This window comes from Nannospalax galili, unplaced genomic scaffold (genome assembly GCF_000622305.1).
Source record: "Nannospalax galili isolate Female #2095 unplaced genomic scaffold, S.galili_v1.0 scaffold786, whole genome shotgun sequence".
Taxonomy (NCBI): domain Eukaryota; kingdom Metazoa; phylum Chordata; class Mammalia; order Rodentia; family Spalacidae; genus Nannospalax; species Nannospalax galili.
The window spans coordinates 2644803-2666581 of record NW_008355774.1 but is presented as its reverse complement, the minus strand read 5'-3'; the positions used below and the strand labels follow the sequence as shown (position 1 = coordinate 2666581).

At 41.3% G+C, this 21779-nt stretch overlaps 1 protein-coding gene across 1 annotated transcript in view; it reads right to left on the bottom strand.

The window, feature by feature from the left end:
* Window positions 1-8694: 8694 nt before the first annotated feature.
* The window catches only part of LOC103750248 (F-box/WD repeat-containing protein 12-like), a 26067-nt gene continuing 12982 nt past the window's right edge, over window positions 8695-21779 (bottom strand). Inside the window, exons 5-9 of the mRNA XM_008853279.1 lie at window positions 14651-14860; window positions 13379-13537; window positions 12204-12414; window positions 11168-11346; window positions 8695-8709 (exon numbers count right to left, since the gene is read on the bottom strand). Coding sequence (XP_008851501.1) covers window positions 8695-8709; window positions 11168-11346; window positions 12204-12414; window positions 13379-13537; window positions 14651-14860 — 774 coding nt within the window. The remainder of the gene's footprint in view (window positions 8710-11167; window positions 11347-12203; window positions 12415-13378; window positions 13538-14650; window positions 14861-21779) is intronic.

Sequence of the window (21779 nt, the reverse complement as noted above, 5' to 3'; positions counted from 1 at the left end):
ATGCTTCTTAGCCATTTTTATCTCTTCATTTGAGAACTCTCTGTTTAGATCTATCTCTCATCTTTTTATTGGGTTGATTATTTTCTTCTTTCTTTTTTGAGTTCTTTGTATATTTTGGATATTAATCTTCCGTTGGATGTATAGCTGGTGAAGATTTTCTCCCATTCAGTGGGATTCCTCTTCCTTTCCTTGGTTGTTTCTTTTGCTGTACAGAAACTTTATCTTACCCCAATCAGATTGGAAAAGATCAAGAGAATGAAAGACTTCAAAAGAAAGAGGAATGCTCATTCATTGCTGGTGGGAATGCAAACTCATGCAACCACTATGGAAAGCAGCGTGGAGAACCCTCAAAAAATTAAAAATGAATCTACCATATGACCCAGTTATACCACTCCTTGACATATACCCAAAGGGCTCATCATACTGTAGAGATACCTGTACATCCATGTTTGTTGCTGCTCTCTTCACAATAGCTAAGAAATGGAAACAACCTAAATGTCCCTCAACTGATGAATGGTTAATGAAAATATTGTACATCTACTCAATGGAGTTCTACTTAGCAGTAAGAAGAGATGAAATTATGACATTTTCAGGTAAATGGATGGAGCTAGAGAGTGTTATACTAAGTGAAGTAACACAAACGCAGAAAAGCAATCTCCTTCATTTGTGGATTGCAGCACCAGTCCTTTATATGTGAGTATATAAATTCTGATGTAACACCAGGAGCCAAGTAAAGGCAAAGAATACATGGAGGTAAAGGAAAAGAAAACCTAAAAAGGGGAGAGTAGGGAACAGATGTTAGCTGAGGGAGTTGGAAAAATTGTGAGTAATCAGCAGGGAGGAGAGGAGGGAGGGACATGCAAGGGACCATGGTGTGGGGGAAGGAGGGATGTCAGGAGAGGAAAGATGGCAGGAGTTGGGAGGGATTGGGGGGAGGGTGGGGATAATGAGACCACTGTGATGAGGGAGGGAGGAGCGAAGCCAGATGGGAGAAAAAAAAAGTGCGGATGAATAAATCTCGGGGGGGGCACTAGGAAACCTAGAGGGAAAAGTGATGCCCTAGAAACCCTATGAGAAATGACCATAGAGTGTCTGAACATTAATGCATATCTATACCTGGGAGCTGCTTGGCAGGCAACTCAGTGCCAGATAGAAGAGACCTCCCTTAGAGCGATAAGCATGCTGTACAGCGCTCATCAAAGAAGCTTCTATTTGCAACAGATGGAGGCTTCTGTAGAGTTGCACATCTGGTCAGGCACAGAGAACATATGTCTGGGAGATGCTCAGTACTAGGTGACACATCCGCAGTTGAATCTCTACAACTAAGGCTCATGGAACACAGCAGAATAAGGAATAGAAATAAGGCTAATGCCCCCCTCCACTCCCACCAGTGAGGCTTCCTTCTACATCAGAGTGCGATGCCACAGAAGGCCACAGCTAATCAAGTTCTGGAGAATAAGATACTGTAGAATGTAGGTTGGGACTCCTATATGGAACCTTACCCACCCAGAGCTCAGGACCATTGTGGAAGAGGAGGTGGAAAGATTGTAAGAGCCAGGGCTATTTCATGAACACAGGGAAGTAGAGGCTTCTGGCCACTGGAGCCTTGCTCATGTGAGCCTGTGGCAGCTGTGGTGTCCAGCATGGGACCTATGTCAGCTCAATTAAACAAGAGCCCAAAAGGGAGGTGAGAAATAGGTGGCAGGCCAGCACTAGACTGAGAACTATTTGAGACTGTTTGCTGCTGGGTGAGGGAGCATATGACTTACATACAACTACTGGATGGGCTGACTAGACTCCAGTGGATGCGTTTACACTGAAGGATATTTGGGTACAAACACCTGAATGAACAGGACTCAGCATGTATGGAAGAGAGCATAGGGTTCAATGAGGGGATGGGGGAGGCAGGGATGGGGGAGGGGGTCTGGATGTGAGAAATGTATGAAATTTAAAAAGCTTAATAAAAAAGGGAAGTTTAAAAAATTAGAAAGTACTATAAAAACCAGTCATATTAAAATCCTCAAACTAAAAACATGTAATTATATCTTAAAATATAAATTTGAAATTCTCTACTATAAGTTTTGAATACTGTGTGCTGACAAAGCTGTACTACCAAGCTTCAGCAATGTGAAATATATTTCCACTCTTCCTATGAGTTTGTCATTCAGTACTTTTCCAAATTCTCCAACTTATACAAAATGTTTCATGTTGCTTTTTATGTATATTTTTATTGAATTTTTGTGCATTTCATACAATAAATTTTAATCATATTTAGACCCTTCTCCAACCTGTACCCTCACTACCCCCACACTGAATTTTTAAATTTAGAATATTTTTATTATTCCAAAGAGAGGTAATTTTAACACATTTTTTTCCAGAAATAACATGGGATCGACTTTGGTGGAATCAAAAGGTTTCCATTAGCTCTGTTCTTTAAAAAAAAAATCCTAACAAGTAGGTGCACCCCCCCATTTACAGTTGCGCTCAAACATAGATCCTGTGACTTCCTGACAGCTGCATAAAATGGTGAGAGAGGTGCCTCATGGTGTTCTTTGCTTATATATCCTTGGCCCCTTCCCCATATGCAGCTAAGGTTGACTTGATTGGGTGGGAGAGGTAACTGACTCCCCCCCTTGATGATTGTAGGAAGGAGGTGTGACTATAGCTTGCCAGCATAGTGGTCAGAGGACGCTTCCAGGTAACACTCCACCCCTTCCTCCGGCCCCACACTGAATTTAATGTATTCTGTTACATATGTTAAGGCCTATCTAGTCAAGATTTTGTACCCAGATGTTTCTCGGTGCAAGTTCATTCACTGGAGTCTAGTCAGCCTATTTAGAGTCACTCCCTTAAAGATGATCAACTCTTCTTTACCTACCAGAAACCAGCAACTGCCCATTTCCCCAGTTCTATGCTGGATTTTTGTCTGAGTTTGCATGGGTCTTGTGCATGCTGTCATCATTACTGCAAGTTCATATGAGCAAGATCCCAGAGGCCTGGAAGACTCTGTTTCCTTATGTTCATGCACCAACCATAGCTCTTAGAATCTTTCTGCTCCCTCTTCCACAATAGTCCCTGAGCCATGGGTGAGTGAGGTTAATTATAGGAGTCCTATCCAGGAACACACACTCTTCAGTCTCTTAGTCTCTATACCTTGGCCAATTGTGGCCTTCTGTATGCATCACACCTTGTTGCATGAGGAAACTTCATTTGTGAGAGTTGAGGAATGTTTTAGTATTCTCTCTGCCCCCTGTTCCCTATGTTCCATTAGCCTTAGGTGAAGCCATTGTAGATGTATCACTTAGGGTTGGGCATCTCTGTGTGTGACCAGCTGTAGAACTCTATAGTCTCCATCTGTTGCAAATAGAAACTTCTTTGATGAGTGAATGGTATACTTGTCTGTAAATATAAGGATCCATAGTTAACATACATTAAGAAGTTACATTTGTTGCCAAGCGTGGTGGCACACACCTTTAATCCCAGCACTTGGGAGGCAGAGGCAGGTGGATCTCTGTTGAGTTCAAGGTCAGCCTGGTCTACATAGTGAGTTCCAGGCCAGCTGGGGCTACAGGGAGACCCCTGCCTCAAAAAGACAAAAAAAATTACATTTGTCTAGAGATATGAAAGAGATAAGGTTTTCTCCAGGATCTATGACCTCTTCAGCCATGTGTATTTGACTAGGTTTACAGTGCCACCCATGAATGAGTTCCTTCCCATTGAGAGGACTTTAAGTTCAATTAGGTAGTTGTTGATTTCCCCGAGATAAAAGTGCCACTGCTGCACCACTCTAGTTTGTTGTGCTGGTCATTGTTGTGGTTATTAGACTTTAAAGCTGGAGTTGGACTATTAATTTTCTTCCTTAGCTGCTTGTATAGTATCCTCTAGAACTACTTACTAGTCTCCAGGGAGGCTTCCAGGTCAGTTCCAGCTCCATTGCTCCAAGTTCTGTGTCTGAAGTATGCCCTATCTTCAGCAATAGGGTCTTACCTTCAAGTTCTAGAAGGTAATGAAGGGCTGTGGCAATAGCCTGTGTTATTTTAGGAGACTCTTGGACTATCTGACCAACAATTTGAAGGGAAATTTCTCCTGTCTGGCACTGTGTCTTAACAAAAGCAATGTTAACACATTTTTTTCAATAAAAAACATGTTTTGGTGACTGAATCCACTTGTGCTCTTGCCTGGGGTCCCCCTGCCCAGCAGCCTATGTGCCCTCACCTGGAGAAAATACAGCATGTCTCATTTGCCAGCAGCTCCATGGCTTGTCTCCTGACTTTTTTCCACCCTCCATTCCTGACCCCAAATTCAGCTTCCACAGCATCCATGGAGTCAAGCTTGTCTTCCTAACCCTTGAAAACTGCTTTTGTTTCTTCTTTAAGCAAATGATTCATAGCCCAGAGAATCTAGTGCTAAACTAGAGTGCATGCATGCATATATACACAATATACACATAGAGGACAGATACTCAAGACTCAGACACACACTTCTTAAACTAAGCTCTCTACAGATTCAGATTGCAAAATAGTTTTAGTATCAGGACTGCACAGACCCACATTGACTTTGCTACCACAGAATTGAAGGTTAGGATGTGAAAAGCCCAGAGAAGCTAGAACAGACTGAAGACAGGAAGCAGCCAATGGAAAAAGTTCTAGGGAGAGCTGAGTTCCTCCTCCTGTAGTTTAATCAAATTTTCTTTAGAAATGTTTGCTGAGCCAGAGGACGTCCCTGGCCTCTTTCTCTGAGGAACTGATGATGTTCAGAGGCAGGGAGTACTTGTTATCAGTCATTCTAATAAGCACGAGGCACTGTCAGCCCAAACCCCTTAAATATGGATCATTTTGACAACGTGTAATTGTTTAGGGGGATTTTGTGGTTGATTGAGACAAGGTATCATCCTGTAACCCAGGCTGGCCTAGAATTTACTGTGTAGCCCAGGTTGGCCTCAAACTTAAAATTCTCCTGCCTCAACCACATGAGTGTTGGGATTATAGGCATGCACCTCCATACCTGGCTTTCTTTAGTTGTTTTTGGGAGAAATTTTGTATGGTCATAAAATGTTTCTACTTTTTCCTTTAATTGAAGCAAGGGCTAAATTTTGGGAGAAACTATATTTATTATTTTATTTTTATTTATTATTTTTATTTTATGTGTATGTGTGTATTGCTTGCATGATGGTAAGTAACCTGTGTGGAGAAACTACATTCAAATCAATACTTCTATTGATTGTACTGAAATCAGTTGGTTCCATTAAAGGGCCATGTGACAAAATGACCATCAAGTAAGCAGTGGAGAGATGATTGAAAACCATGTTCTGAGTCTGTGATATCCCAAAGGAAAGGCTAGATGACAGATAGTTACCTCACTCGTTTCCTGAGGAAGCTTAACAGATGACCATACACGAGGTGGTATGAGCAGTAGAAATGTGTTCTCTCCCAGGTCTGGAGATCACATGTCTGAAATCGGCAGGGCTGTAGTCTCTCCAGGGCTCAGGGGAGAATCTGCTCCTGGCCTCTGCGAGCTCCTAGTGGCAGCCCCAGTATGCCTGGACTGGAGGCAGCATCACACCATCTCTGTCCCTGTCCATCACGTGCATATCTGTATGCACATTCCCCTTGAGTGTCTTATAAGGACATTTGTGGTCGTTTCTATGGCACATCTGGAGAACTAAGATGAACTCTGGATCTTGAGATCCATAACCTAGTCACTTGTGTTTGATTTTTAAAAATTTAAATTATGTGTATGTATGTATGTGAACATGAGTACAGGTACCCACAGAGGTCAGGCAACCTCCCTGAAGCTGGAGTTACAGGTGTCTCATGTGTGTGTTTGGAATAGAATCCAGGTCCTCTGCAAGAATAATCTGCATTCTTAGTCACTGAGTCAACTCTCTGGTTCCACCTAGTTGCCAAATTAGGAGCATTTACTTTTTGCTCTATAGTAAGCAATTTCTAGGGATTTGGACATGGATGTGTCTTTTAAAAGGGGACACCCATTAACCCATTGCTATTATTGAATAAGGATGCATTTTGTATGTCTGCTTTGGTTCCAAATCCCAGAGTATTTTTACACCACAAACAAGGTACTCTAGATAAGAATGCATTAAGATCCTATTTTTAAAATTTTATGTGTATGAGTGTATTGCCTGCATGTGTGTAAGTGCACTGCCCCTGGAGGTCAGAAAAGGGCATTGGATCCCCTGGAACTGGAGTTATGGATGGTTGTTTGTCACCATGTGTGAGCTGGGAACTGAAGCTGGGTTGTCTGGAAGAGCATCCAGTGCTCTTAACCACTGAACCATCTCTCCAGCCCCAAGATTCTATTTTCTTAAAATACAGAGTCACATTATGTATCCTTAGCTGTCCAAAACTCACTGTGTAGACCAGGCTGGCTGGAAACTGACAGAAATTCCTTTGCCTCTACCTCCCCAGTGTTATGATTAAAGACATGTGCCATCACAACCAACCACCTATCACATCAGAATAACACTAAAATAATCATTGCAGATAGACGTTTCTTTATTATATCAAGGAAGAGAGCACACATAGTCAATTCAGTTAGTTTTCAAGCATATACATATTCAAAGTATATATTTGCAGTATGCTGGCATCAGCCCTGGATATCACACGCACTATGCTCACATTATCACAGGTTGTGTTGGAGACATGGCTGCCAAGAGAAAAAACAAAATTGGTGGACAAATGGGAAAGGAGGTGTATCCATGGATGTCAAATTAGAACTTGACAAAAATATAAAATTCTTCCAAGTTGGTCTACTCTAAATTTGTTTTTTAAATTTTTTGATTAATTAATAATTAATTTTTGTCTTTTTGAATGGGGTCTCCCTATAGTGCCAGCTGACCTGGAACTCACTATGTAGACCAGGCTGGCCTCAAACTCAGAGATCTGCCTGCCTCTGCTTCCCAAGTGCTGGGATTAAAGGTGTGTGCCACCACACCTGGCCATGGATTAATTTAATTTTATATGTATGAATACTTTGCCTACATGTATGTAAGTGTACCATGTGAGTACAACACCCATGGAGGCCAGAAGAGGGCACTGGAACCCCTGGAACTGGAATTACTGAGGCCTCTTAGTTTCTATGTAGGTGCTGGGAACCAAACCCAGGTCTTCTGCAAGAGTAGTAAATGCTCTTTAATGGTTGAGCTATCTTCCCAGCCCTATTAGTAAAACAATTGGCACATATTTATTGTGTGTGTGTGCGTGTGTGTGTACATGCACACCATGCTTGTGGAAGTCAGAAGACAACCTGCTGAGTCAGAATTGTCATGAATTTGATATAATTTGAGGTTAGCCTAGGCTACATATTGAGGTCCTGTCTCAAAAATAACAAAAACAAAACCCAGAAGATTTATATATTTGTTTTATTAAATATATTTTTATTATTTTCATTTTATATGTATAAGTATATTGCCTGCATGTATGTGAGTGCACCTGTGTCAAGCAATGCTGCAGAGGTCAGAAGAGGGTGTTGGATTCCCCTGGAACTGGAGTTAAGGACAGTTCGTAGCCACCATGTGGGTGCTGGGAATCGAACCCGGGTCCTCTGCAAGAGCAGTCAGTGCTCTTAACCACTGAGCCATCTCTCCAGCCCCTATATATTTGTTTTAAAGTAGAATTCCACTCCTGGATCACTATTCTTCCTCTACTCAAAAGAAATATAGCTAAAGAAGCCATGCCCCTCTGCCCAGGAGGTGATATGGGGAAGGTGGGCCATACTCCTGTCAATCATTCTCATTCTGTATTAACGAGGCGGTACTTCTACCCTCTTGCCTTGTACTAATCCAAGTCAGTACATCCCTGCTCCTCACCTGACCCTGCACACCCTCAGATGGAGCCCTCTCCCCATCTCCTCCTTCGTACTAAAGAGAGTAGAAATGACACTGACCTTTCCCCAGCAGACACTCCCTGAAGGCTGGGGTGGGGTTCATTGGGAGAGTTTGTACTCTACATGTGTAAGACCTGAATTCAATCTCCAGCACAAGACAAATCTTCCCCAATTGGTAAATCTACAGATTCAAAAGCTGATCAAGCCCAAACAGACTAAACTCAAAAATTTCACACTAGGTACACCATAATCAAATTTCTGAAAACTGAACTAAGAAAATAACTTGAAATCCAAGGGAAACTGGGCCTCATCTATAGAACACAAAGATCTGAATGGAATGGATATCTCAGCAGTTGTCACAGATGAAGAAGGAAGAGATAGAGCATTTTTCAAATGCAGAAGAAAAAAGAAGTTAATACCAAATAAAAGACTGGGAGTGACTGAGAGGCACAGGCAGGAGGACCAGGAGTTTCAGCCTACTCTGAGCTACATGAAAGCATGTCTAAAACAAAAGCAAAACAAAACAAAGAAACAAGAAACACACGAGAGAGAGAGAGAGAGAGAGAGAGAGAGAGAGAGAGAGAACCTCAAATAGCCAAAGTTGTCTTGAGAAAAAATAACAAAAGTGGAGATAGCACAATACTAGAATTTCAAATACATCACAAGCTATTGTGACCAAATAGAATGGCATTGGCATAAACACAGATGTATCAGAACCAGAAACAATCTACACATTTTTGGCAAGGCCTCCAAAAAGACACTACAGGAAAGGAATTGTCTGTCCAATAAATGGTGTTGGGAAAACTGGATATCCACTTGCAGAAGAATGAAACTGCACCCTTATCTCATCCCTTATACAATATTCAACTGCAAATAGATTAAAGACAGATTAGACCTGAATCTGGAAATGGATGAAAAGAAAACCTAAGGGTAAAATATCTCTTAGATAAAAATCTCACAATCACAGACAACAAAAGCTAAAGTTGAAAAATGTAAATGCATCAAACCACAAAGGCTTTTCACAGCAAAGGGAACAGGTGACAGAATGAAGAGAAACCCCACAGATCGGAAAAAAATGTTCTGACATAAGGTTTTGCTATATAGTCCAGGCTATCTTTGAACTCAATGTGTAGTCCTGGCTAGCCACAAATCAAGGTAATTCTTCTGGCCCTGTCTCCCAAATGCTGGGATTATAGCATGTACTCTCATAACCAGCAGAAAAATATTCTCAAATCATACATGCAATATAAATTCTACTTTAAGTTATCATGTGCTGTTTGAACTTGGCTGAATGCAGAGTTTAGGAGTGCAATATGCCAGGGGGCTTGTAACTCCAGCTCTGGGTGATGAAATGCCTTCATCACGCCTGAGGGCACTGGGACATGTGCACATACAAACATGGACACACACACATATACATAATTAAAATTAAAATATCTTTAAAAAGTATTCTGGCTGGGCGTGGTGGCGCATGCCTGTAGTCCCAGCACTTGGGAGGCAGAGGCAGGTGGATCTCTGTGAGCTCACGGCCAGTCTGGTCTACATAGTGAGTTCCAGGCCAGGTGGGGCTACAGGGAGACCCTGTCTCAAACAAAAAAGTATTCTGAAGGAGAAAAGACTCAAAGTTGTGAAGTATAGGGAAGGAAAGTGGTTGAAATTTATTTTTTATTATTAGGTAGAATAAAGACAGCAAAATTCAGGAAAGTTTACCTATTGTAATAATAGATATTTTTTGGCCTCAAAAAATCAGAAATAACTTATCCTAAGATAGATTTTTCCATTTTTATTAATAAAAGCTGTACAATATTACACTGTTTGGATATATCATAATAATTTAAATGTTCTTTTCTTTTTGAGACAGGTTCTCACTATGTAGCTCTGGCTGGTCTGATATTCCTATGTAGATCAGGCTGGCCTCAGACTCAGAGATCTTCCTGCCTCTGCCTCCTGATTGCTGGGACTAAAGGCATGCACCACCATGCAGACTACATTTTAAAAAATTTCTTTCTTACATTTATTTAGTTTATGTGTGTGATATGTGTGTGTCTGTGTGTGCCCAACTGCATGCATGTGTGCTGTGGTCTGACTGAAGCGGTCAGAGGACAATTGGTGGGAGTCAGTTCTCTCCTTCCACCATGTGGGTCCTAGCATTCAAACCCAGGTTGTTAGGTTTAGCAGGAAGCACCCTTACATGTTGAGCTATCTCAATGGCCCTTGAATGATCCTTGATGTTTGGACAGTTCATAGTTTCCAGCATCAGGTCATCCCTGACAGTGCTTCTAGGAACAGCTAGTGTGTGGGGTTTCTTGCTTGTTTTTGTCTTTTTTTCTCTTTTTTTTTCTTTTCTTTCATTTCTTTCCAAGACAAGGAATCTTATATCTCAGGTTATTCTCTATTCAATATGTAACTGAGGATGAACTTGAAGTCCTGATTTTCCTGCTTCTGCCTCTTAAGTGCTAGGATTAGAGGCATGCACCACCATACCTGGTTTTATGGTGCGTGGGATCATATTTATTTACATATGTCCATAGAGTATCTCAAAGAGATTATATTCTTTATTCACTTTTATGTAGAAATAAAAGTAATTAAAGTTTAAGTCACAAACAGGGCTTACTAGAGTGACGACAGACTCCTCCCCATGTGTTCTAGATGACAGCAGCTCTTGAGGTGACAGCCTCCTTCCTCCCACATGTACACATGCAGGGAACCATCCTCAGATGTGGAAAGGACACGAATAGAATCCTTCAAAAGACACCAAGATGTGAGTGGACAGGGGTCAAAGTCAATCAGGCAAAAACTAGCATAGAACTGAGGAAATGGGCAGGAGGCTGCAGCTTTGGCGAGGAACTATTGGCAGCTGATCAGTATTGGGAGAGGGAGAGTTGATCTTCTTTGAGGGAGCGACACTAGACAGGCTAAACAGGTTCCAGTGGATGAACTCACACTGAAAGACATCTGGGTACATAAACTTGACTCACTAGGCCTTAACATATATGGCAAAGTGCATGAAGTCCTGTGGGTGGGGTATGGGGGTGGTGCAGACAGGGAAAGGGGGGCTAAACATGATTAAAATGTATCATAGCAAATCCACAAAAATTCAATAAAGCCCCCCACAGGGACAAGATTAAAGGCACTTGCTGTGCATGCCTGAGGACCTAGCTAGATTCCTAGAACCCATGTAAAAGTAGAAGGAAAGAACCAACTCCAGAGCATGTCCTCTGGCTTCCACACGTGCAACATGTACCCATAAGCAATAACAAAAATTTTCAACATCGTAAAAAAAAAAAAACAAAACCCACAGGAGAAAGGGAAGCATCCCACATACCACCCACAAGGTCATGATGTTTCTCTGATGGTCCTCAAATCGATGCAGCTGGAGGCCATCAATAGTGTAGAGGAACAGAGATGGCCCACTCCCAAAGACGATCACATTTCCATCACTGACCCCCATCGACTCTGGGGTGCCTATATGAGCTGGCAACAGGAAGTTTGCAATCTGATCTGCTGTAGTCATACAAAACATGTAGACATAAATATGCAGGCCATTTAAAAATCATTTAGTCAGAACAACATCCTCAACATTGCATGAATACATACTCTAGACTTCCACAGGACTCCAATCAGTGGGAAAATGAAGACAGTCCAGGGCTCTGACAAATCCATGTCATTGACCATGGTAAGGTATGCTATGACACAGGAACACTGTGGACCATCAATAACAACTCAAATATTGGAATGATGCCTATACTGGGAAAGGACATTGGAACATGGGCCCTGCACATGATGGAACTGAAATATCTGCCCAGGGGAGCCAGGTGGAGTATAGTGATCACTTGAGTATGAGCATCAAACAGGCACAGGTTCACATGCAGCTAAGGAACTGCTCTGCTCCCTTTACAAAACTGGCATATTTAAATGCATTTATGGTTTAATGCAACTGTCTGTGGGATAGAAAGCCAGTGTTTCTTTTTATAATTTGTTTTTCTTTTTTTGCTGTGTATTTTGCTGGCAAAAGTTGGTTCTTGCCTTCTATCAGGCTTGGCTGCAAGTGGCTCTACATGCTGTGCCATCTTGCTGGGCCTAAAACAGAGTTCTTTATTGTTTGTCTTTTTTTAAAAAAACTTTATTATTATTATTATTATTGTGTGTGTGTGTGTGTGTGTGTGTGTGTGTGTGTGTGTGTGTGCACAGTGAGTCATCTCACCAGAACCATTGTTTGGGATTTTAGAGAAAAGAGTAATGCTAAGCAACTCAGGTTGGTTTTGAACTTATGATCTTGCCTTGGCCTCCAGATGGTTGTAGTTATGGGGCTGCACCACCGTGCCTGGCTTGAGAAGTGTTTCTAAGGTGGGGAGGCCTACCTTCGATAGCATCTTTGCCCCCGATCTTCTCTAGTCCTAGATCAAATGTGATAAATTCCATGGTGTTGTGGGAGTTTCTCCAGTACATTATTGTTACCCTATTTTCCATCCTTGGGGTCCAGCAGACTTTGTGGAATGGTGCAAAGGGAAGACAGATATATAGAAGAGAGCAGTTCTTCGATGAATTCAGTAAACACTCTGTTAAAAACACCTGCGGAGAGATGATCATATGGGGAGTTGGTGAAGACGGACACTACAGCAGCTTGGGACATGAGTGACTCCAGGCAAGCCTTGGGAATGAATCCTTGTGTAGCTGGATCTGTTCTTCATCTCAGGGAGGACTGAGCAGTCACTGCTTCTACTCAGTGTGTAAGTCATAGTGTTCCTGTCCCTGTCATATTCACAGACAGAATGGAGTTCCTGACTCAGACCACAGGGTTACAGGGTCATCCTACCTCATGGGACTCCTCAGACCAAGACTGATTAAATAGAATTTCTCTTAGAGAACAAGTCAAAGGGTTGTTTTTCAGTTATTTTATTGTTTTTGAAATTTTTTATTTTGTTAAATGATGAGGCATTGAGACAGGGTCTACTGTGTACCCCAGGCTAGCCTTGAATGCACAACAATCTTCCTGCCACTAGACTCCCCACTCCTCAACCCTGAAATCCACCCTCCTCTGCTAGGATTACAGACCTGTGCCACCACATCCAGCACTGTTTTACTACCTTCCCTCTTAACGCTTTGTTCTCTGGTGCATAGTCCATAGGTACCATGAGGTAGATGAACTACTCAGAGGTCAAGAACTTCCTCAGAGCTGATGCATATTCATTCACTTCTGGATGTTTCTCTACTTTCTAGTAAAAATAGAGGAGAACTAGGAAATCAAAAGTGAAGAAAGATTCCAGGGATCCTCCCTTCTTGCTAACTCTCTCACCTTCCTTCATCCTCTGGTTGAGCCAGGCTTCACTCACATTAATAAACATTTGCCATTGTGACTGGACATGTATGCTTCTAAGAGCATTGTATCCTGTCTCTAGGAAGGGCTTCTGCTTATGATAGAGCCTTAGAGGACTGGAAACAGGATGCCTGGGCCTCCTTGAGATCTGGAGCTCCTCTGACTCTTCCTCGCTTGACCCTCCCATCCTGAAGTTGAAGTTCCCAGAACAGCACCTACCTTCGGGAAGACATGTGGATGCATCTTACATGCAAAGACCCATTTATTCTCAGGAGAACACTGTAGGAGTTGAACAGCACATTCAAATGATTTGACTACAGAAACACACCATAACTGGGGCAGCATGAATGTATAGATGTGACCTGCAGAATCGCCCACCTGAAATCAAAACATCAGCACCTATCAGTAGGAAAACTCATGAAATCCTAAAGTAGAAAGAAGGAAGAACTATCAGCTCTGAGATAATCTACCATTTATTCAATCTCATGATGGAGATTCAAATCTCTGAGCAGTCTGCCTCAAAGATGGTTGGGATAATCTTATGGAATAAGAATTTCCAGGGTTGGAGAGATGGTTCAGTGGTTAAGAACTTGTAGTCTCTTCAAAAGGACCCGGGTTTGCTTCCTAGCACCTTCATCAGGTTTGCACAAAAGCCTGTTACTCCAGCTTCTGGACTCCATGGATACCTACACATATGTGTGTGTATGTACCAATATAGACACACATATACAAATAATTAAAGATAAATCTTTTTAAGAAGGATTTTCTAAGCCCCAGAACACTTTTCTGAATGGCTCACTAGAGCATCAATATTATTCTGTTTTTTCAATATCTCAAAAAATTCACTTTTTTCTCTCCATTGTCCCTGTCCAAGTTCATGGACTGAACACTACAAAAACCATTTGGAAGGTGCAGCACAGACACAAAATAATTCTGAAAAGTTTGTATGCGTTGCATCTGTGTAGCATATTCAAATATATGTATGCAGGTGTACATGTCTATGCACACATGGAGGGCAGAGGAGGATGTCAGGTGCTGGCCCTGTATTTTCTACATTATTACCTTGAGGCACAGTCTCTCATTTGATCTGGAACTACGCTGGATGTCAGCAAGCCCACTAGATCCTTTGTCTTGGCCCCCTACAAGCACATGCAACTATAGTCACCTACCATTTTTTAAGTGACCGCTAGGGATTGGAACTCAGTTCCTCAGGTTTGTACAGCAAGAACTCTTACCCACTGAGTCATTTCCCTAGTTTCTAAAAGCTTTACTTTTTTTTTTTTAGCAGAATAGGGAAATATATGTGAAGTAGGTCAAAAGTCAAGATGGTTTGGAATTTTCTATGGCCAACATTGATTGGTACATTTGTGACTGACTGTCAGGTAAGAAAAAGATATCTACAAGATGACAGATTGATATGTACAGTAAAGGGATGCCTAGCCAGTAGGAATTTTGCTCTGTGCACCTACTACAGATTTGGGGGTCACTTACCATCAGGAATGCACCATCCTTTGTAAGAAAAGCCTTCAAAGTACAATAGTCACGGGGCATGGTACGAATGGCTACAGCATCCCTATCATGACAGTTCCACACTTTGATGGCTCTTTCCAAGTCTCCAGTAATGGCGAGCTTCATCTCAGGGAGGATAGCCAGGCTGGTAATGATGCTTTGCTGAACTGGGCTTGACCAGGTCTTAATGTGCTAGGGAGCAAGAGTGGCACTGCGTTCAAGAATCTGCATATCCACTGTGTTCATTCCACCAGCTTTATTGGGAAGCCTTTCCAAATTGGACCCATTTCTTGCTTATGAGAAAAAGACATAAAACTTCTAAACATCTCTAACCAGGCATGGAGGTGTATGCCTGTCATCCCAGTAAAGGGAGGCCACAGGAGGATCACTGTATGCTTGACGCCAGCCTGGTCTACATTATCAAGTTGCAAGTTAAACAGGGCTACATCACAAGACCCTATTTCAAAATATAAAAATAAAAAGCCAATAAAATATGAACATCTAGATTATTTGGAGGGAGTGAACATGAAAATAGGAACCATGCATTGTCCTCAGAGGCAGGAACTCACTACATAAAACATAAAGAGTAAGGATGGCAAAATGACTCAGTGGGTAAGGGCATTTGCCAACAAGCCTGAGTATTTGAGTTTTATCCTTGAGACCCACATGGTGTTTGGAGAAAACCAACTCCCACAAGTAGTCCTTTGACCTGCACATGTGTACTCTCCCATGTGTGTGCTAATACAACTACACACCTACACAAACACACACACACAAATAAAATACATAAATGTAATTGAAAACCTTTTAAAAAAGAATGTTCAGACTCCCTGCACTCAAATTGGTTCTGTCTTTTCCAACAGTGCAACATCCAGCAAGTTACAATCATGGCTTCTTTTGGGCTAGTATTAAATTTTATAACAGATGAAACCTCAAAATGTATCAATGTCAGGAAAACTGTTATTCCATCATCAACTCTTCTACATTGCAAATAAGGCAGAAGTAGTAGCTTCTCTTGCAGACTTTCCTTTAGCCTTTTTAAACTTTGAAGTTTATCACACAGAAAACAGAACAGCATAAACATAAATGTTAATTTAGTAAAATATTAAAGATAACTACAAATTAAGCCCTAACTCCATTTAAAAAAAAGATTTACTTTTAGGTTTTATTCAGGTGTGTGCATGTTTGTGTGTGTATATGTATTTATATATAGTGTGTGCAGGTGCCCACAGAGGCCAGAAGAGGGCATCAGATCCCCTGGAGCTGGTATTACAGACAGTATAAGTCAGTAGATATAGATGCTGGGAACTGAACTTTATCCTCTGGAGGAGCTTAAGTACTCTTCACTGCTGAGCCATCTCTCTAGCCTTGCCCCCAACTCCTTTGGCATGGGATCTAATAAAAACCCCTCCATCGCATACAAATATAATCTCCCCTTTGAGTCAATCTCTTTTTGCCTCAAATATAACTTCTACTTTGATTTCTTTGAAAGGCTGTCTGTTATAGCATATTTACCAGCTAACAAATCATCCCAAAATTTAGTGGCTAAACCCAGGTTTTGTAATCTCTAATCTTCTGTTCTGGTTCTAGGTCTCATGAGAGTGAGGTCATGTTTCACTTTCAGTATAGCTCTCTCAGCCTGGTGTGGTGACTAAAGCCTGTAATACCAGCACTTGGGGGGCCAAGGCAGAAGGATGGCCTCCAAATGAAACACAACCACCCTCCCCCACAATCATTCAACTCATTGGATTCATTTTCATTTTAACATGAACGACAATGTTTCTTGTCATGTGTGAGACCCCTGTTTCTAACAACCATAACCATCAAAAAGGGTGGATTAACCTGATATACTATCATTATATAATAGATACTCTCTTCTTTTTAAAAAAAGACAGAAAATCCTTAAGAGCACAGAGGATAAGCAAGATGATGTATTGAGGTATCTATCACTCACCTGCTCTTACAGAGAAAGGCAGCCAAACAGGTCTATAGCTACATCCTGAGCTGAGTGACCACAGAGCATTGGATTCAAGAGTAGAAAAAATGGAAACCTTGTAAAATTCATAGAACCAGTAGGAACATAGCAAGCGAAACAATATTTTCACCAACTACTAGGCTCCTCTATCAAAGAGCCAGGGGTAAGGAATTCACTTCATCCCCAGAGAGCCTCTAGGGTGCTGTGGCCAGGAACCATCTTGAGAAGAAAGCTATTGTCTGAATTTAGACTGCTCTTGGGTCAGAGTCCCTGCACAGCCCCATGTCTGGGACCCCACAGACATTCTACTGTACTGGCTCAGCAGGTGGCTGTGTTATAAGCCAAAGTATCCAGGAGTGACTCTTATACAAATGCCCTGGGAATTCAACATGCTGGGTAAGTGGTGCCACAATGCTGAGGTAGAAAGTGGGTTAAAGGTTAAAAACTCATTCTAATTTATGTCTCACAGGGTTTATACTGAGTTCAATATTGCATAACTGTATTAATTCAACTGTGAACCTAAAAATTTTATAGCCACTTTTTTTTGAGACAGGGTCTCCCTGTAGCCCCAGCTGTCCTGTAACTCACTATGTTGACCAAGCTGGCCTTGAACTCAAAGAGATCCGCCTGCCTCTGCCTACCAAGTACTGGGTCTACAGGTGTGTGCCACCATGCCTGGCTATAGCCACTTTTGAAAGAGATGTATCTTTGCTCTGGAAATTGTTATTGAATATGTTAAAGCTGTAATGAAATGCTTCTTCTAAAATAAATAAATAAATAAAAAGAAAAAAAGTATAAATAAGGGCTAGAATATTAACATATGACAAAAATAAATTGGCTGATGCTGCTTATTCGACACTAATAAGCATGATTAAAAAACATGAGTATTCATCATCTCATGGGACTAAATGCTATCTATAATGTGTAATGAATGTGTAACTGCTGTGTCAGTTTATTTAAGACAAATTTCATCCTATAGCTGAATCTGGCAATGACGATGCTATATTTCATGATGACATTTCAAACTTGTTAGACTTTTGAGTGCCTTTTACAGGCTTGCTTTTATAGGTCCTCACAGCTTGTCGCTAAATAAATGTATTCAGTTATTTTAAAAAAGTGGGTACCCCTTCAGGAACCACATGCACAGCTAGTCATATGTGGCTTCCAGTAGGAAGCAGGATGAAGAGTGGTTTCCTGAATGGTTCTATCAACCTTCTCCCAGACCCACATATGGGCTTCTGTCTCTAACAGGAGAATGGAGATTCTCTGCTCCACCTAGAGGGGTTCTAGGACCTGTTTAAGCAGTCCTGCATAGCTCTAGCTTGCTCATGAGCCCTGAGGCACAGTGCCTAGAAAAATGATACTCAGGGCCAGCCATATTCTCTTCTCTTTTGTTCCTGGGGTAAGATGTCTCAATCCCTGGATGACACCACAATGGAAAGAATCATGGGACACCACGCCTATGACAGTGGTCCTTTCCCAGGAGAGCACAACTCCTCTCCCAGGCCGGCACACCACAGCATTAGTACACAGGAATCTTATATCTTTTGCTTCCACTGAACCTTCGTGGTTCTCTGCACTGGCCATGGCCACATCTTGCCATATGCTGCTGACAAGACTGGGTGTGAGTACCATAGGGGCACTCTGTAAGGTCAGGAAGAAATGGTCAGATTTCTGTGTATAGATGGCCTACTAAAATAGAATCAAGAGCATTAAAAAAAAACTTAACAGAGCAGTAACACAGAACAAGATTGAATATGTAACAAGAAGTCTCCCCACAGGCACCTCACCATAAAAGACAGACTACCTTGGGGTGAAAGAATGGAAACAAGATGTTCTAAGCAGATGGACCCAGGAAACAAGCAGGTGTTGCTATTTTTTTTTTTCGGCCTTTTTGAGACAGGGACTCCCTGTAGCCCCAGCTGTCCTGGAACTTGCTAAGTAGACTACTAGGCTGGCTTCAAACTCACAGAGATCTGCCTGCCTCCACTTCCCAAGTACTGGGACTAAAGGCATGTGCTGTCATGCCTGGCAGGTGTTGCTATTTTAGTATCAGACAATATAGACTTCAAAGCATAACTAGCCAGAAGAGATGAAGGTTGTTTCACATTAATGAAGGGGACAATCCATCAAAAGGACATTATAATACTAAACATTTATGCACCAAACATATGTGACTCAATTTAGTAAAACTAGGTATAAATCAGAGATTACTCCTATATTAAACTGCACTCACCCGGGGCTCAGGGACCATTGTGGAAAAGGCAGTGAAAAGATTGTAGTGCATGAGCATAAGGAAACAGTCTTCCAGGCTTCTGGGAACTTGTTCATATGAACTTATAGCCATGGTGACAGCATGCATAAGACCCATGCAAACTCAATCAGATAAAAACCAGCATAGAACTGGGAAAATGGGCAGGAGGCCCCCAACCATAGCCAAGGAACTATTGGCAGCTGATCACTGCTGGGTGAGGGAGAGTTGGTATTTTTAAAGGAAGTGATGCTGGATACACTGAACAGGCTCCAGTGAATGTACTCATACCAAGAGACATCTGGGTACACAAACTTGACTCCATAGGCCTTAACATATATGACAGAATGTGTGAAATCCTATGGGCAGGCTATGGGGCATAGATAGGGAGTTCTAAATATGCTTGAAATTTACAAAGATTCAATTAAAGATATACATTTAAAATTTTTTTTTAAAAAGAATGTGTTCGGACCTTTTAGAAGACCCTGGTTTGTTTCCCAGCACACGTTAGACAGCTCAGAAACACCTGTAAACTCAGTGCCAAAGAATCTGACCCCATCTTCTGACCTCCACAGGCACCTGCACTCACATGCATACATCCATACATAAGCACATACATACACACGTAACTAGAAAATAGTAGAGGAACACATCAGAAAGATCATTCTCCATGATTAGTTGGCTTTGTTTTAGTGATGCAAGGATGACTAAATAAACACAATCGATAAATATTATAAATTGCATAAATGGACCCAAGGTAAGAAATCACATATCAAGTAGATGATGAAAAGGCTTTTGGCAAAATCCAGCATCCCTCCATGATAAAAATCCTGAAGAAACTTGGAAAAGAAGGAACATATCTAAACATAACAAAAGGTATATTTGACCAACTTATAACCAATCTGTGTTCAGTGGGGAAAAACTCAAAAGCATTTCCATTAAAGGCAGGAACAAGACAAGGATGTCCACTTTCTCCACTGTTACTCAGTATGATACTGTGAGTCTTAACTAGAGCAGTAAGATAAGAGAAACACATAGCAGGGACACAGATGGGAAAGGGAGAATTCAGTGTTACTTATAGATGATATGATTCTATACCTAAGAGACCCTAAACACACCACCAGAAAATTCTTAGAACTGACATACATATCCAGCAACGTGGTAGCATACTGAATTAACATTAAGGAAATCAGTAGCCACCTATATACCGATAACAAACCAACAGACAAAAAATTACAGAAACAATTTCATTTTAAAAACCTCCAAAAAATTTCCCAAGAATAAATCTAACCAAAGATTTGAAAAATCTCTATAATGAAAACTTTAAAACATTGAAGAAAGAAATTGAAGGAGACACTAGACCATGGAAAGACCTCTTGTGCTCATGAATGAGAAGAATCAGCATCATGAAGACGGCTATCTTACCATAAGCAATCTACAGGTTCCACGCAATCCCCACGAAAATTCCAAAGTCATTCTTCATAGAAATAGAAAAAAAATCTTAAAATTCATTTTGAAGCACAAGAGACCTGGGGTAACTAAAGCAATCCTGAGCAAAAAGATAAGGCTGGAGATATCATTATTCCTGATCTCAAGTTAAAGTACAGAGTCCTAGTAACAAAGCCAGCATGGTACTGGCACCAAAACAGACAGGCAGATCAATGGATTAGAATAGAAGATTCAGGGGATCAGGAGGCTGTTGGTCAGCAGGAGTGAGAAATTCGTATATCAAGGAACTTATTTCTTCAAGCTCTTCAGACACTGATTCTGAGAGTGAAGTTGAAAAACAAAGTTAAAGAGGAAAAAGCAAGTTTCTCTAGAAAATTTGTGAAGAGACAAAAAACTAAGGAAACTTCAAGAGCTTTGGCATCTTCGTCCAGAGCAGCAGAGATGATATGTTTCCAATTGGGAAATGAGGTGTGTCAATGTTAGGGACTTTGAAGGGACAGTTCAAATTAATACTAGAGAATATTGGGTGGGTCCAAAGGGTGAAATAAATACAGAAGGAAAGGTATTTCTTTAAATCTGGGGCAATGGAGCAATGGAGCTTTTGAAAGCTGAAAGAACAAATTTCTGACACTGATGAGGTTGCAAGAAAGCCATCAAAAACTCAGCATTCTACTTATTTGAATTTGCCTTTTTTTTTCCCACTGGCTTTTGTTTGCTGCGAAAGAAATTATGAGGGTAAATCCATTAATAATAAACAAACACACTCACAAATCCCTAAGAATAAACTTAACTAAGAAAGTGAAAGTCCTTTACAATGGGTGGGGGGCTGTGAAGATGGCTCAGTGGGTAAAGCGCTTGCTCTGCAACCTGAAGATCTGAGTTTGAATTCCTACAACTCACATAAAAAGCCATGCATGGCTGCATGTGACTGTAACCCCAACACTTAGGGAGCAGAGACAGGCAGATCTCTAGAACTTGCTGGCCATCCAGGCTAGCAGAAACGGCCAGTTGTTTGTTCAGTGAGAGACCCTGTCTCCAGGCAGGAAGACACATGGCAGCAGAGGAAGACACCCTGTGTCCTGTTTCAGCCTCTGTATGTCGTTGGCATGTGAATCTGCATAAGTCTATGTAGGTATTGCTCACAAACACCACACATGTACATTTGCATACAAACACAAAGATCGTTACAATGAAAATTACAAAACACTGGAGATACTGAAGACATTAGAAGATGTTGACGGATTGAAAAAATTAATATCAGTGTTTATATACTCAGTGTTCTACAGATTCATTCCAATACCTGGGAAAATATCAATGATATTCTTCATAAAAATAAAAAAGCAACCTACCCAGGTGTGGTGGAGTATGCCTTTAATCCCAGCACTCGGGAGGCAGAGGCAGGCAGATCTCTGTGAGTTCAAGGCTAGCCTGGTCTA